The 17,082-nt window shown below is 42.3% G+C and overlaps 1 protein-coding gene across 12 annotated transcripts; it reads right to left on the bottom strand.

The window, feature by feature from the left end:
* Window positions 1–354: 354 nt before the first annotated feature.
* Window positions 355–14,515, bottom strand: arfgap1.S (ADP ribosylation factor GTPase activating protein 1 S homeolog). Of its 12 annotated transcripts, none has more exons than XM_041577921.1 (14): window positions 14,322–14,515; window positions 12,705–12,766; window positions 11,490–11,599; window positions 10,581–10,752; window positions 10,356–10,456; window positions 10,104–10,193; window positions 9,912–10,023; window positions 9,718–9,774; window positions 9,584–9,616; window positions 6,586–6,618; window positions 5,589–5,645; window positions 5,055–5,114; window positions 3,625–3,695; window positions 355–3,109 (listed from the first exon to the last, which is right to left on the bottom strand). In XM_041577921.1, the coding sequence occupies exons 2-14, from the start codon at window positions 12,762–12,764 to the stop codon at window positions 2,773–2,775; spliced, it is 1,293 nt and encodes a 430-aa protein (XP_041433855.1). In that variant the 5' UTR covers window positions 12,765–12,766; window positions 14,322–14,515; the 3' UTR covers window positions 355–2,772. The 12 variants fall into 12 exon arrangements, with proteins under 12 accessions (XP_041433855.1, XP_041433853.1, XP_041433854.1 ...); XM_041577919.1 differs by having other exon boundaries at window positions 3,625–3,701; window positions 14,322–14,513; XM_041577920.1 differs by lacking the exon at window positions 14,322–14,515 and adding an exon at window positions 14,227–14,295 and having other exon boundaries at window positions 3,625–3,701.
* Between the last annotated feature and the right edge of the window lie 2,567 nt (window positions 14,516–17,082).

Raw genomic sequence — 17,082 nt, 5'->3', positions numbered from 1 at the left:
CCCCACCCCCTGCCCTGATCCCCCAAATGTATGTAGAATAGTCCGCTTCTGTTTATGGGGACCATTTCCCCTCACTTTTTTGGTGAAGCAATGGATTCTTTTCTTTGAAGAGAACCTGTGCACTAGCCACTAAGGAAAGCAGAGGGACTTTAGGTAACAGAGTTGGCCAAGCTTTGCAGATCCCAAGCCCATTGTATCAATAAGACATGGAACTGGTTGCTTTGTCTCTAGTGCAGCACAATAAGCACCTGGGGGGGGGGTATTGCAACACCCCAAAATCAACAAAATGTCAACTTGGCCATCAACAAGACTCAACTCCAGTTTCCAATGACAAAACACAGAACACACTGGGAATTTGTTCTATTGAATTTTATTTTCCACAATATAATTTCTGAAAATCGCTACTCGTCATGAGACATGGCAGCACAGAGATCACAAGGAGCGTGGATATGAGAACATCAGGGTACACGACTCCAGCAAATGATACGACGCAGCCACCAGCTGGGATGCCTGCACAATCGCATGTGTAACTCTCAGGGGGCACATGCTACTGAAGTCAATCAATCAATAAATAATAATAAAAGGACAGTCTTTAAAAACCTCTCAGCTGCAGCCACACGCATGGGAAAAGGTCACAGAAATGGTGCCCACGATGGAGGCACTGGCCAACACCCGAATTTTTAGATTTCACAAACATCTTCAGAATAAAAGGTAACTATTTTTTTCCCCACTGTTTTGTTTAAAAGTCAGCGGGTCCCAAAGTATTCAGGGTGCCCACTTGTGCCAGGGGGCTTTGTATTCTACGGACAATCTCTGATAGTGAAAGGATAAGCTCTGCTCATAAGCCCAGGACCCTTTTTGTTAAAGCCAATGGGATATTTCAGTCAAAATATTGTGTTCTCTGGCCAAAATCTACCCGTCACTGCTAATGAATGAAACCACCAACATAGAACACCCTGTGAGACTTTTCGGGTCAGGACGATTCGATCAAATATTAAACGTTCAAAATATTTCTTAAATGTTCGAGTATATTCGAAAAATAATTTGCATAAATTTGAAATTCGATCTTTGATAAGTCTGCCCATTAGTCTCGGAATGTGAGTTACTATTATGAGCAATTTTTAAAAAGGCACTTAAAAACAAATTAAATAAAATGCCAAAGGGCCCTCCCTTCGGCCCTTAAAAACCTCAGAGAGCAGCCCCTGTTTTAGTAAGAATTTAATATGCTTTCATCTAAAAATGCATAAGAATTTTGGAAAAATAAATCCTTTTTTGATGTGTCAACCCCTAAATGCAGGGACCCCATGTAGATAAATGGTTAAAATATTAAATATAGGCCTTTCACTACCAGAGAAGCCAGGTGCCACTGCTAAAATTTCTTAAAAAACATGAATTTCGATGCCTCCTCCCCAAGTCCTTCTTTTGTATCCGTAGTAACAAGCCCAGCTCATAAAGCAGATCATCGCTATAAATTTGGGGAAGGAATGTTCTACAGACAATCTCTATAATAAAGGGTGATCTATACTCAACACAGACAATGACTGCCAATCACTGTCTCTGTAAACAAGAATAATAATTATACCTGTATTAAAATATGTCTCGAATATATCCTATGTAACCCCTAGGGGATTCCCAGATGTCTCCAGCTGAGATTCCAGGGGGTTAAAACCTCTCTTCATAGTAAATATAACAGGCAATTTGCTCACCTGTAGTAAGACAGCATTCATAAGAATCTGCTCTGGTTCCGCAGGTCAAAGCTAAAGGGTACAGCCCCACCCAATGAAGAGGAGAAGCTTAGCTTTCAACTAGTAATTTATGAGTACCCTGCACTCAATATTCATGGCTGTTCCTGCATCCAACTTTTGTTGGACTGCAATTCCCATCAGCCTGCAAGAACCTTCAGCTGGAGGCAGAAGGTTGGATAATCCTTATCTGCTGCGTTGTTCAATAGAAAGGGCAGGAGTGCTCTGTAACCACCTGGGTAAAGGTAATAGCCAGTAAGGAAAGAGAAGCTGATTCAGCAGCGAATTGAAGGCTGTACCGAGGTATACAGGGAGAGAGGGGTTCAGGTTATTCAAAGCTGAAGGCACACACTGGTATTTCCCAGCCAGTGTATTCCAACTATTGGCTCCAGAAGCTTGTACCTCCCATTGGCTGTAATGCAGACTGAAAGCGCTTGGCCTGGAAGTAGTGGCCCCCGTGTAGCTTCAGCTTTAGGACTACTCAGCCCAGCATCCAAACAATGAATCATCAATATATAAAACAGCTACATCAAAGGCTAAAACACACTTTCCAGCAAGAGTTTAAAAATAAAAAGAGATGCTTCATTAGGTTTGGAGGTAAGGAGTGTGCCAAGTCATTTTTTTCCTTCCATACAAACACTGTGGGGTTAATTATGAGGCAGTGAGATGACACATAAGATTACAGATGAGCTATTTAGGGGGCTGCCCATACTCCGGTCCTCCCAGACAGTTCTGAACTTGTAATTGCTGTTATTGTGTCAGTGATTTTTTACACTGAGCAGACTGTGTGTGTGTGTGTTTGGAGATGGCAGGGGAAACCCAGCATAAAACTATTTTTAGAGATTTGTATCGGTGCCAGATTAATTCCCTTCATTCAGTTTAATATACCGCCCCCCCACAAGGGCCAGGTGAGCTCCATTGGGCCAAGGGGTCAAACTTTGCTATACTGGTGCAATTGTTGGGTGGCTGTTCAGCTTCACCCCATCAAACACACACACACACCAGCCTGAAGAAGCACATGCGCTGTTCCCTACCAGCTGTTGTCCCACCCATCCTCTGCAGCAGGTGCTTTCTCCCCCTTCTTCCCCTTGCCCTCAGTACTATCCCAGTGGCTGTCCCAGTTCTCCCAGCTATCACTGTTGCTGTTCTTGTTGTTGGAGGTGGTCCCAGACCCCCAGACTTCCCAGCTATCCGAGCTCTTCCTCCCTGTGGAGTTTTCTGGAAAGGTCCAGCTGTCCCCACTTGGAGATTTCGAAGGTTTCTTGATCTCCTCAGAGCTGCCAAAGGTCTCCCAGAAGGATTTGCCGTAGCTAGCGTTTTGGTATCTGTCCCCAGTGCCCTGCTGATAGCCACCCTCAGGTTCAGAGCTGCAAGTAGGAGAAAAGAGAGATGGTAAGGATAGAGCAGGGGGCAATAGTGTACACTTAGAGGATTACTTTGTGTTTAGTGCAATATGATGCATAGCAGATAAAGAAGAGAGGAGTAGTAACACATCTGATAGTAATGATACGGATAGATCATCCCTACGGTCTTACTCATCAGCACAGTACATCAGTCAAACGCACACATGATTACAGTAATTTCTGATACAGTGAAACCTCGATTTTAAGTTTTCCCGCATTTTACATTTTTTTTATTTGTGGTCCCACCAATTTATAATGCATTTCTATGGGTGCATTTCCCTGATTTAAAGTAATGTTTTCCCGGATTTTACATCAAAATCTTGTCCTGTGCTTATATCCTTTCAGTACTTGAAGAAAACAAGTTACTTTAACACATTTGCCTGATTTTACATTTTCCTGGAATTTACATAATTTTTTCCTGGTCCCCTGAAAAACTTAAAAGGAGGTTCTACTGTATAATTTACCCAGGCAACACTTACCTCTGTCCCATATCCTCTGATTTCCCTGAGAAGAATGATGTGACGTCCTTCCAACCCTTACTGCTCACTCCCTGTACCTGAGTGGGAGAAGAAACAGTTATATCTGCACCCAGAGAACCAATAGGGAGAATAAGCAATCATAATGTAACAACTGCACCTAGTCACTCAAAATAAGCAAACGATTGTGCCAAGAGTATTCGATATTGGCAAATGAACTATGACTGGGCCTTGCTCCATTCTCTCTCTTGTCTATGTGTAATGTAATTATCTACAAAGCAACACAGTAGCTGATGCCAAAAGTGTTTATTGCACCGGGCAAAGTTTTAGCTTTTTATGTGTATAAAAACCAGTGCTCGTTTGGTATAATGGCATCTTTACCTTTTAATGAAACTACCTACTGTTAGTCAGGCCTGCATGAACGAATGTCAATCTCTTTAGCACTTCTGCCTTGAGGCGTGGAGTCCCTAGTTCAATTCTGCCCTGTCCATCTGCAAGGACTCTGTATGTTCCACTAGTGTCTGGTACTCTGGTTTCCTCCCACAATCCCAAAACATAATGGATATCTGATAAAGCTGACCCTAGTGTGTGTGTGTGTGTGTGAAAGGGACCTTACTGTAAGCTGCACTCAGACAGGGACTAATGTGACGGTGCTATGTAAATGAAAGGAACGTTGGCTCTGCTGCTATCAGCCTGCGAGATGCAGATCCCCTCCCTTACGCACCTCAGTGAAACTGAACAGACAAGAACAGCCTCCACTCAGCTACAAAAAGCAGAGCTGTGCAGGGATCAGACCAAAAAAAAAAAAAGCATAAAGCAGGCAGAAGCTGTATTTGTCAGTGCAGGGAGTGCATCTGCTTTTCTCAGTCTGCAAAAAACACAGGCTGAGAGCAGCAGAGCCAACACAAGTCTTAAGGGCATGTGACACACTGGTGCCTCATAAAAAGTTTCCAGAGAGAACCAGAAACTCACCACAATATCCAGGAAGAGCAGCATGTGGGAAGAGAGTACAAAATACAAATCGGTTACACAAGGATTTTTACAGGTACAAATGGCACAGCAGCAGTCTCCATAACACAAGCTCTGGGCAACCAAGAATACCAGGAGGGAGGTTACCTTCTGTTTAAAGACTCACAGAGCTACTAATAGCAGCTACAATATAGACAATCATAATAATCTGATTTGCTAAGATTTAGCAAAGGCAAATCTCAGTATTGTCTATGCCATTTTGTAGCCACAAGTAGCTTCTATTAGTAGCTCTGTGTGTCTTCACCCTAAAGCTCACTCTTATCCAAATAAATGGTGCAAGTTGTAGCAGAACAGAAAGGCACCACAACCTAAATGTACTGTTATTTGGCTCTGACTGCTATCAGCATTGTGGGGAGCATCTGGATATGGAGACTAGCTGCTATGTGCCAATGAATTCTCCCTACCTTTGATGCTAGGTGGGACATTCCACTGGAGACATCTTCCAAGACTCGTCCCTCTTTCACCTAAATAAGGAAGGGAAAGGTACGGAGAGCAGGGGATGTGATCAGGCTGGGTGATGGGGTAGAGTATAGGGTTTGAGTGGTGTGTAATCACAGTAGGTGTTTAGTTTGTCCAGTAAGCAAAGAGTGTAGAGTCTTGTTAGCTATAGCAGAGCAATGTGCAGAGCGAATATCACAGCAGACAGAACACGAGACTGTGACTGGAAGAGCTCAGTTTGTCATTAGCATGCATAAGCAAGGGATAACTCACTAGCAAGAGGACCAGAAACTTCCAGTAATGACCCTTGGCAGTAAGAGCTGGAACAGAGTAGTGATGGTAAGAAGATGGATGGAAGTTAGGAGATGTCAGCAGGCAGAGGCATATGCAGTGATAGCTAATGTTAAAGATACATTTATAGTGATTTGCACATTAGGGGGTTAATCACAATACTGTGCCAAATAACCAGCGAAATCACCAGAAAAGCCAATGAACGTTACCTTCTCATGGGCTGGTTTGACAACATTCTCATTTATAGTCTGGCCTAGCTCAGAGGCCTATCCAGGAGAAAAAGAACAGGATCAGGATGGAGGGAGGGAGAGGCCCCAATGGTTTATCACAACACATGACAGCCCCCTCCACAGGGTGGGAACAGAGAACATGCACAGTACATGTGTGTGCAATATATGGACAGTGAGCAAGAAGACAGGAAACATGAGAATTGGGATTGTCATGCAGGAGGAGATACAGTCAGGAGGAGAGACTCAGACTGGGTTAACAAACGAAGATTCTATAATACATTTATCTCTATAAAAGGGTATATGTAGGAGCTTCGATATAAATCAAGTTAGCTAATGGGTTTCTGCCATTCACACCCCTTTTCTGTCTGAGGAGAAGAGAGAGAGCAGAAAAAAGGAAAATGTGGAAATCAGACAGTTATGTGGGAGCATGGAAGAGGAGAAGAATCTCGCAAAGATACCATGTTTGTCTGTGATCACTAGGGATGAACCAAATCCAGGATTCGGTTCAGGTTTCTGCCAGGATTCAGCCTTTTTCAGCAGGATCTTCCGAATCCTGCCAGGCCGAACCGAATCCCAATTTGCATCTCGTGACTTTTTGACACAAAACAACGAAGTAAAAAATGTTTTCCCCTTCACATCCCTAATTTGCATATGCATATTAGGATTCGAATTTGATTCGGTATTCAACCGAATCTTTCACAAAGGATTCGGGGGTTCGGCCGAATCCAAAATAGTGGATTCGGTGCATCCCTAGTGATCACTGATCTTTCAGGAGTCATTTCTAGTGTGACCCACTGGGATACACTCCTCTGTACAGAGGGCGCTGGGAAGGATCCCTTTTGGCTCCCAGCTCAGGAAGCAGATGGGGTGAAACTGTAGCAGGCAACACACAGACATAACCACAGACATAGAGGGGCCACATGACAACCGACCAATCACACAGTGACCATGCACACAAATATGCCGCTGGAATTACCGAATCCGCCGGAAGCTTGTTCCCTCCCCAAAACTGCACATGTGCAGCGTGTGGGGAGAAGAAGTGGCCATTGGTGAGAGTCAGATAATCATGGGGATTTTATTCAAACACTGCAGAGCTTGGTAGTGACCCAAGGCTATATCTAATTCTATGAAGAGAGAAAAGAACCCCAATTGCCTCTCACTCGTTCAGCGGTTCCTCAATTATTAGATTACCTATTAAGTGTTTATTGTGATTGTCAAATGGCAACCACTAACTAATTAATATAAGTGCTTAATTTTACCAAAAATAAATTATATTAAAGTGCAAGTGCAATATAATTCATTCTATTAAATATAACTAAAGATTAATAAATACTTAATTAATTACTTTCACACAAATTAATGACCTTATGATACAATGTGTTGTCTGGTACGTTGGTTTTGCATCCACAATCAATCTGATCAAAGATTCAATAAAGTGCTTCAAGTGCTGATATGATTGCTATTAAAAGGCAATTACCAAAAATTCATCATTGCTTCAAAATTAATTTATTGTAAAGTGCTTAACAGTGCTAAGTAATAAATATTGATAAATAGGTAAAAATTCAATAGTTGATATAGTGAGGACCACAATTAATGGGATAAATTACTTTTAAAAAATACACATGATGCTCAGGTTAAAAAGTTTTAGCAAGAAAAGGAAATTAGAAGAGGTGGAGTTGTCCCAAAACTACTACCTAATTGTTTGCTATCCCTGAGACACCACAAAGACAAAGGAGGCAGAGTATCCGGGACTGTGGTCTCGTAATTAATCTAAATCCTATTCTGAGAAAGAGCTGAATAACCCTAAAAAACCACAAATCCACGGGCTCTTGTGACTTTAGTAGCAGAGAAAAGAGAGATTACCGAGCATTGGTTGAAGTGAGTATCTTCCCCACCCCTTCTATTCCATTAGCCCAAGAGATTCTAATCCTTCTAAAATTAAGTTTAAAGAGGAATCCTCTTTAAACTTAATTTTAGAAGGATTAGAATCTATTGGGCTAATAGAAGCACTTTATTGAATCTTTGATCAGATTGATTGTGGATGCAAAACCAACGTACCAGACAACACATTGTATCATAAGGTCATTAATTTGTGTGAAAGTAATTAATTAAGTATTTATTAATCTTTAGTTATATTTAATAGAATGAATTATATTGCACTTGCACTTTAATATAATTTATTTTTGGTAAAATTAAGCACTTATTTTAATTAGTGAGTGGTTGCCATTTGACAATCACAATAAACACTTAATAGGTAATCTAATAATTGAGGAACCGCTGAACGAGTGAGAGGCAATTGGGGTTCTTTTCTCTCTTCATAGAATTAATTGAAAGTTACTGACTTAGGTCAGACCTCTGCCGTGGGACGAATTTAAGTTTATTTGGGATCACTTCGTTTTTGCCAAGGCTATATCTACACATAAGAATGACATTTCTCTAATATCCCTACCTAGTCCAGCAGGCGAACCAAAATCTTTTTAACAAAAGACCTGGGTAGCAACACTCTACAGAAAATTCATGAACTATGTGCATAACTCCATTAGTGTGGACAAGTCATGATCTGTGAAACTGAAACTACAACTCCAATGTGCCCTATGTCAGAGATACCAAGACTTCTGTTCCACAACATCATGATAGCTGCAGGCTGGACATCTTGCACTTGGGCTTAGATAAAAACTCTTGCTGCTAACCCCCCCTACCCCACGCTAATCTTTCTTTACCAATATCCCCTACCACACAGCCTACCTTACCATTTTTCGGCAAATGTGAGAGATCAAACTGTGCTGCAGCAGGATATTAAAGGAACAGTTCAGTTTTAAAATAAAACTAGGTACCATTTATTCTGGGATGCTGTAGGCCTCCACCTCCAAAATTGATAACCCTTTTTGACTGGTTTGCCCAGATATTACACTCCAAACTCTGCTGTAGGGTGGGTCTGCACCTTGTGAAACCTTATAAAGCTATGACATTGCATTGTATTTAGTCAATCATATCCACAACTATGCATACTTCAGTTTCTCAACTGTGTAATTTTTTTCTTTTTTCCTTTATGTTTTTTGTTTTCTGTTTTCTTATGTCTTTTATTATGTCTTACTTATTATTTGTGTAAAACTCATAAAACAACTGAGTTATAAAAAAAAAATAAAAACTGAGTAAAAAGATAGGCTGTGCATAATAAAACAATGTTTCTAATATGGTTAGCCAAAAATGTAATGTATGAAGGCTGGAGTGAGTGGATGTCTAGCTGGATGTCTAGAACACTACTTCTTGCTTTTCAGCTCTCTAAATCTGAGTTAGTCAGTGACTTGAAGGGGGGGCCACAAGAGACATAACTGTTCAGTGAATTTGCAATTGATCCTCAGCATACAGCTCAGATTCAAAAGCAAACAGTGATGACCAATGTGCTCCCTCTCAAGTCACTGATTGGTTACTGCCTGGTAACCAATCAGTGGAAACCAAGAGAGCTGCAAAGCAGGAAGTAGTGTTCTGGCTGTTATGTTAGACATTCAGTCACTCCAGCCTTTATACATTACATGTTTGGCTAACTAGCTATATTAGAAATTTTTTTTTTATTATGCACAGCCTATGTATCCAGTTTATTTCTACACTGAACAACTCCTTTAAGACCTTTACAGTGGTTTCCATTTATTGCCAAAGCAGAGATCTTTTAGCAGATTTTTGCAGCTGGCAGCTAATAGGTTTACTAAGTAAGTGGCAATTGCCATAAAAAGCATAGTTTTATCAGCTAAAAATCTCCATGTGTGACAGCTGCACCCTATCCTTTCTTTTCATGCATTTTGATCTCTATTTCCTTTTATGAATACAGTGTAAATAATAGGGTTCCAGTAAGAAAAAAAAAATCACTCAAACTAGTGTTTGCTTCAAACACACTTCATTAAACACAATAAGCAACAGACCCCCCTGCCACGCTCTGTACCCAGCTGATGCCTACAGACTGGCAGTGTGAGTGTTACCTTCTGTGTGGCTTGGGTTCCCAGCTTGCTTGCCTGTCAGACAAGAAAAAACTCATATGAGACATTACACAGGTTTCACCTTCTCAGTAATACCAAGCATGTACTCCGCAACTAAGCAATTAACAGGCACTTACGCTCTCTTTGGCGGCTGAGGCAAATTTGCTGGCTCCGACAGTAAAATTGCTCCAGCCCTGTAACAAGCAAAATACAAAGTGTTTGTTAGCCCTCTCAGCACAGCACTGTAAAACGAACATAGTGCAGAACAAGAGAAACAAGCAACAACCAGCGATTCTGTATGTGTACTGTTTGGATTATTAAAGGAACCCACCGAGTACAGTGAGGTCATTGCATTGTTCAGGAAATCATCTTCTTTTTTCGGAGGATCCACTGTGTTACCAAATCCAACATATCTGTTCTCCTGGTGTCCTGAACCCCCACCGCTGCAAGACAGAAAGGCCAGAACTCAGGTTGGAGGGTTAATGGTTTTCATTTTAGTCTTAAATAGAAGGCAATTCATTACCTCTGATAGGAAGTCATGTCATCATTCAGCCAGTCCTCAAATGGTTTGTCTCCTGAGGAGGATCCTGTCTGAGCTGATCCAGCACTGGAGCTGTGTGCAGGCAGAGAGGGAATGGGCGTTAAGCGCTTGTCAGAGGGAAAAGTACAAACATCAATATACCAAAAACATCAATATGCAAAACACTTTCACGGACACAGACTTGTTCACACTCACACACTGAAATTATAGAAAATCCAAAGAGCAGTTTCCTACCGTATAGAGGAACCTCCCATCATCTTAGGCTGAGGGGGGGTCCAGTTTCGTGCTGATGAAGTCTCTACAGACCATTCCTGTCCTTCAGCTAAAGTAGCAACCTATGGGGGAATCATGATATAATGTAATAAGAGTGCAACAGGGCCCCACCATAAACAGATTTCTCATAATCAGACCATAATTACAGCGGGCCCGGGCAGCCCCTCTTCTACAAATAGACCTCACCTTGTCGCGATACAGAGCAGCTGCCCTGCTGTTGTACTTCTCCTGCATGCTCCAGCATGGATCATAGTCATCCTGCATCTCCAGAAACTGCCTGAACTTTCCATTTCCCCCAGCTTTCATCTTCTCCAACTCGACATCCTTCCACTTGTCCATGGTGACTGAGCGCACAAAGCTGGGGCAAGGAGACATGGATTAGCATTTATATACTCTATGGGGCAGATTTATTAAGGGTCGAAGTGAAAAATTGAATTTGAATTTTCACATTTTTGTTTTTGGTCAAAACTCTCAAATTCAAATTGTGAATTATCCAAACTCGATTCGAGTTTTAATTCGAATTTCGAGATTTATCATACTCTGGCCCCTTAAGAACTAAAATTCGACTATTCACCACCTTAACCCTGCTGGATCAGTTTGGTGATGTTTGCAGCCTTCCTGACATTCGAGTTTTTTCGGGAGAAAAAAACTCAAATCAAGTTTTTTCTAGTTCGAATGGAGTCTTTCTAGTTCGAATAAAATTTTATTCGCGTTTTTAGGTCGATTCAATTCGTCCGAGCTGAGAATATTCGATTTTATTAATAAATTTCGAAACTCAAATGAATTCGAAATTCGACCCTTGATAAATGTGCCTCCAAGTCTCATACATCCCTAACAGACACAAGGGCCTCTGTTACAGAAAATAATTTGAATGTTCAGTATAAATACACTGCATCTTACTGGCCACTGAGGTTCGAAGGCCATAGTTCCTCTACATTCAGCTGCTAATTGGATGTCCCTCTGTGCACTTGAATGCAATACAAGAGACAGGGGGAAGTATGATTGACTTATACAGGGAAATAACCAAATAAACCCTAGGACCGCTGGGTAAGGACAGCATAACTCAATATTTTTTGTCTGATGACCAGTCCGTACCTGAGATGGACTCCAAGCCCCCGGTGTTTTCCAGAACATTCCAGGCAAATCCAGATACCATATGTCACACTGACCCATTGGGGATTAAAGGCTCCACATTCAAAGCAGGTCTGAGAGAGATAATCAAATTATAAACTGGTGGCACACTTGCAGGAATCCCAGGCAGGACCAATGGCATACATTATTCTCTATCTCCAGGCATTAGTGCCCACATACCTATCCTCTGACTCTAAGTATTAATGTCAGCATAATTATACTCTGGTCACCATGCATAAGTGCCAGCATACACATACCCCGGTCTCCAGATATAAGTGCCAGCATATCTACCTACACATGAGCCATAGTCAAATGTAAAAGGAGTTGGGGAGCAACACAAGCATAAAAGAAGTTCCTGGGGATGGAAATAAGGGCTGTGATTTGCTATGTGGACTGGCAGCCTATGGGAGGCTCTATTAAGCCAGAAAAATCTGTTTTTTATGCAACTAAATTTTACCTCCAAGCCTGGAATTCATAAATAAATACCAACACTAACCCATAGGCATTAGTGCCAGCATACCTATCCTCTGCTCTCTAGGCATTAGTGTTCATATACCTATCCTCTTACTCTAAGCATTAATGTCAGCAAAACTATACTCTGGTCACCATGCATTAGTGCCAGCATACACATACCCCGGTCTCCAGGTAATAGTACCAGCATATCTACGTACACGTGAGCCATAGTGAAATGTAAAAGGAGTTGGGGAGCAACACAAGCATAAAAGAAGTTCCTGGGGATTCAAATAAGCGCTGTGATTTGCTATTAGGTAGCCCCTATGTGGACTGGCAGCCTATAGGAGGCTCTATTAAGCCAGAAAAAAACATTTTTTTATGCAACTAAAACTTACCCCCAAGCCTAGAATTCATAAATAAATACCAACACTAACCGATAGGCATTAGTGTCCACATACCTATCCTCTAACACTAGGCATTAGTGCTATCCTCTGATCTCCAGACCATTAGTGCCCACGTACCTATCCTCTGGTCTCTAGGCCTTAGTACCAGCAAAACAATCATCCAGCCATTGTTACCAGCACACCATACACTGGAGGGATTTGGGAAGATTTCAGACATAAAACAGCTGTTTTGGAGTCCCATCTCACAGATTTTAGAGAAGAGTAACAAGAAGAAAGGGGGGACTTAGGCAGAATACATGGCGCTATATATCTATATACTTACATTATTTTCATCTTGTACCCGGACTTCTTTCAGAACCTTCCTGGTTCGAGGACTCGCCATGTCTGCAAAGCAAAACAACAGAACATTGTTTTATCTTCCATGCCACAGGCATGACACACTAGTGTGAATCATCATAAAGAACTGAAGCCACAGGATCAACAGTTTAGTCAGGCCATGCACAGGTATCACGCAGCACCAGTGCAAAAACAACACAATCACTACACTTCCGTCACACTCATACCAACATTTCAACCAAAAATAATATTTAGTTTGTTAAATAACATTTCAATAAAAAATGGCACAATATAAAAGGGACAATTTATATATCATGAATATTAGCTGGGCTTTAAGCTGCTATTTGGTTGCTTGGGTTTTTTTCTCTAGCAACTGGACATGGCTTTACGGTCTTGTTACTGATCATAAAGGTGCAATTTTTACTCTTTCTCTGCCCTGTTCCTTTAGATCTGACCTTAAAGGGGTATGAAAATAGGGCTAGAATTCCTGAGCAACCAGATGATTGGGTGTCAGGCAGGAAGGCATATTGGGCAGTTTTAGAAAAGGGGCAAATGCTGATGTAAAAAGGTGGGGAGGGCGATGGGGGGGCGCTTGGGCTGGTTACTGAGGAGGTATGGAAGAGTAGCTGGGGTAAGGTGGCAGAAAATGAAATGAGGAGTATATGGAGGTGTAATTGAGCACCTGGGGAGGGTAATTTGGCAGAAAATGAAATGAGGAGGATATGGAGGTGTAATTGAGCATCTGGGGAGGGTAATGTGGCAGAAAATGAAATGAGGAGGATATGGAGGGGTAAAAGAGTGCATGGGTGGGTAAGAGGGCAGATGATGAAATGAAAAATATATGGAGGGGTAAATAGGGCACCTGGGGGAGGGTAATGTGGCAGAAAATAAAATGAGGAGGATATGGAGGGGTAAGAGAGCAGATGATGACATTGGGTGTGAAATGAAAGGAAAATTGAGCACCTGGGGGAGAATATATGGCAAATAACAAAGATGCAAGAAGACATATGGGGAATGGAATGGAGTCAGAGGGGGTATGGGTTTGTATAAGGGGTATGGGGGTGTATAAGGGGTATAGGGGTGTATAAGGGGTATGGGGGGTGTATAAGGGGTATGGGGTATATAAGGAGTATATGGATGTATATAAGGGGTGTATAAGGAGTATATGGATGTATATAAGGGGTATATGGGTGTATATAAGGCGTATATGGGTGTATATAAGGGGTATGGGGGTATATAAGGGGTGTGTGTATGGGGGTATATAAGGGGTGTATGTATGGGTGTATATAAGGGGTGTATATAAGGGGTGTATATAAGGGGTGTATATAAGGGGTGTATATAAGGGGTGTATATAAGGGGTGTATATAAGGGGTGTATATAAGGGGTATGGGGTGTATATAAGGGGTATGGGGGTGTATATAAGGGGTATGGGGGTATATAAGGGGTGTATATAAGGGGTATGGGTGTATATAAGGGGTATGGGGGGGTATAAGGGAGTAGGGATATACCTGGTGGAAAATATGAGGACAGGTAATAAAGAAAAGGATAAAATGATACGTGTGGAAGAGTCGGGGAACAGATGACAATGCAGAGCCCGGGGTACCTGGAAGCGTGTAGGTTTGGGGCAGGAGGCGGGCGGTGCGTGTGAATCAGTCGGTGTCTGTGTCTCTCAGCCCCTCTCAGCCGCCATCTTCCGGCTACGTTGCAGCCTCGCACAGGATTGTGGGACGGGAAGAAGTTAACCCTGCGAGTGCCGTGCGTTCCACTGCGCTCTTGCTGCTTCTGGGAGGTGCAACGTGGAACTGGTCCCTTGACTCATCATTCAGAGCAGGGACCGTGCCATTTAGAACACAAAGGAACACGTGGTAACATTGTATTCAACATGAAGTGACAAGAGACACACGGGCAAAGATTCTTCTTCTGTCCCCTAGACAGTGATCCCCATCCAGTGTCTCTCCATGTTTGTTTCTCATCTTTAATGTTGCTTATCTTTAATGTTGCTCTCAGTGGCCTCAAAGCAGGTGGTTTTTTTTTTGGATTCCTGGATTGGAGGCAAGTTTTTGTTGCATTAAAACCGTGTAACTGTAATGAGAGTATTCTGTAATCTGCCAATAGCCAATCACAGCCCTTACTGGACACCCCTCAGAACTTTTTTCATGCTTGTGTTGCTCCCCAATTATTAATATATAATTGTATCTCACGAGTAAAAAAAAAAATGTTTAGGGACCCCTGCCCTAGAGCTTACACTCTAACACTGACCTCTCTCCTACAATTGGTCCCATCCTTCACCTGTCTCCTGCTATTGGCCACGACCTTGGCCTAGTTTTGGCCCCTAATCTCATATCTTTAATACTATTGGCCCAAACACTGACTTGATCTTATTCCCTACTAGTGACTGACCAATGAGCAAGTGTCCCATCTGGAATGAAACGCATAAGGCTGTCTATGTCCTAATAAATACTTTTTCATTTTATAATTACTAATACGACTGTTTGCACTTACTTGGATTGGACAGGCCAGGGTGGGAGCTCAGGTGTCTGTATGTCCTTTCTCCTACACAGCGTTCTGTATGATCATCTGTAATTGTCATTTGAAGGAACAATAACACCAAAAGCAGGCCCGGATTTGCGGCAAGGCCACATAGGCCCGGGCCTAGGGCGGCAAAAAATAGGGGCGGCATGCCTCCCAGCCGCATTATGGGGACGTTCGCGTCCCCGTTCAACTACACCAGCTGCACCAGCGTTTTTTCGCTGGCACACTGGGAAGGCGGGCGCCTGGTCGGACCGCGCGGCCTAGGGGCGGCCGGAAAAGAAATCCGGTGCTGACCAAAAGGTGATTCAAATATAATGCCCTGTACTTGGTTTTGTTGCATTATCCTCTTTTGTCAGCTCTGGCACAAACACACGCAGCTCCAACCCTAGAGAACTCTGATCTGGTCAGTGTCAGACTGGGATGCCAGGGGCCCACCAGAAAGCATTAGACTGTGGGCCCACTTTCCAAACTATTATTCCTCCCCTCCTCACTCAATCTCTTTATTCTCCTAGTCGTTTATATTTACTTAGTCTATTATTCCATTATTAAGCATTTTTTCCCATAAAGAAATAAGTAATGACCATGAAATTGGCTACATAGTAAGAAGCAAAACGGCCCACCTGGGCCCACCAGGAGTTTTCCTGGTATCCCAGTGGGCCAGTCCGACACTGAATCTGGTCAAGTTTGGCTGAGAAAATAGCTTCATCTTGAATGGGATCTCAGTCAGGACAGGAGAAGAAAGGTCTCCCAAGTTTTGTGCAGGGATCCCTCTCTATATCTGTACTGTATTGTTTATCTGCTGCAATTGAAAGAGACAGTTCCAGTTCTGGGGCAGCAGGGGGCAGCATAGTCTGAAAAGTATCTGTCCCCTGTATGTATCTGTGTGTTGACTCCAATCCTCCCATATGGGGCGTCATAGTGAATGGGATCATACTGTAATTTTATTAGCTATGTATGTGACAGCGCATCCTTGCTTTATGGTAGCTCTGGTACCTTAATTTAATGTGTAACGAATCAAGGGAATTCAGTTTTGGCTTCAAATCCAGCACACACGGGAGGTAGAGGGATGTACTAGAAAATAGAAATACAGGATCCCTTCCCCGAGTTTCTGGCAACCAAGAGAAGTAGCAGTGCTGTTAGCATCAGGGGATATACAGGTACTGGCTACAATAAGGAAAGAGAGATACAGAGATGAAATCCCGGACACCAAATGCTGTGGCTACTGAGGCTAGCAAGAGATACTCAGGATCTCTCAGTCACTGTGAGAGTGCAGATAATTGTCCTTGTAGATACAATGAGGCAAATACCAACTGGCTGGTGTACATGCAATATCCCAGTACAGACACTGCAACAAAAAAATTGTTGCTTGTCAAAATTGTTGTATGTCAAAATTATTAAGACGTCTATTGACTTTAATGCATTTGGACAAAAGAGTTGCGCGTGTAACAATTGACGCAAGCATAAAAATTGTCGCATGTCAAAATTATTCGGACTCCCATTGACTTTAATACATTTGGACAAAAGAGTCGCACGTGTAAAAATTGTCGCTCGTCAAAATTATCAGGACACCAATTGACTTTAATGCATTTGGACGAAAGAGTCTCGCTTATAAAATTTGTCACTTGTGGTCGCGCATCAAAATAATTTTGACGCCCATTGACTTCAATGAGTTTTGTGAATTTTTCTCTGTTTCGTGATTTTTTTAGAGTTTCGCGAATTTCTCAGTGAAGCAAAACGGGACAGATTTGCCCATCACTAGCCAGGGCATAATAGGAGACAGTCAGGCAAATTGTGGTGTGACCATGCACACGGGATATTTGTTTATTAGGGCC

Source organism: Xenopus laevis, chromosome 9_10S, assembly GCF_017654675.1.
Source record: "Xenopus laevis strain J_2021 chromosome 9_10S, Xenopus_laevis_v10.1, whole genome shotgun sequence".
NCBI lineage: Eukaryota > Metazoa > Chordata > Amphibia > Anura > Pipidae > Xenopus > Xenopus laevis.
Note: the sequence above shows the minus strand (reverse complement) of the source record. Positions and strands in the feature narration are given on the sequence as shown.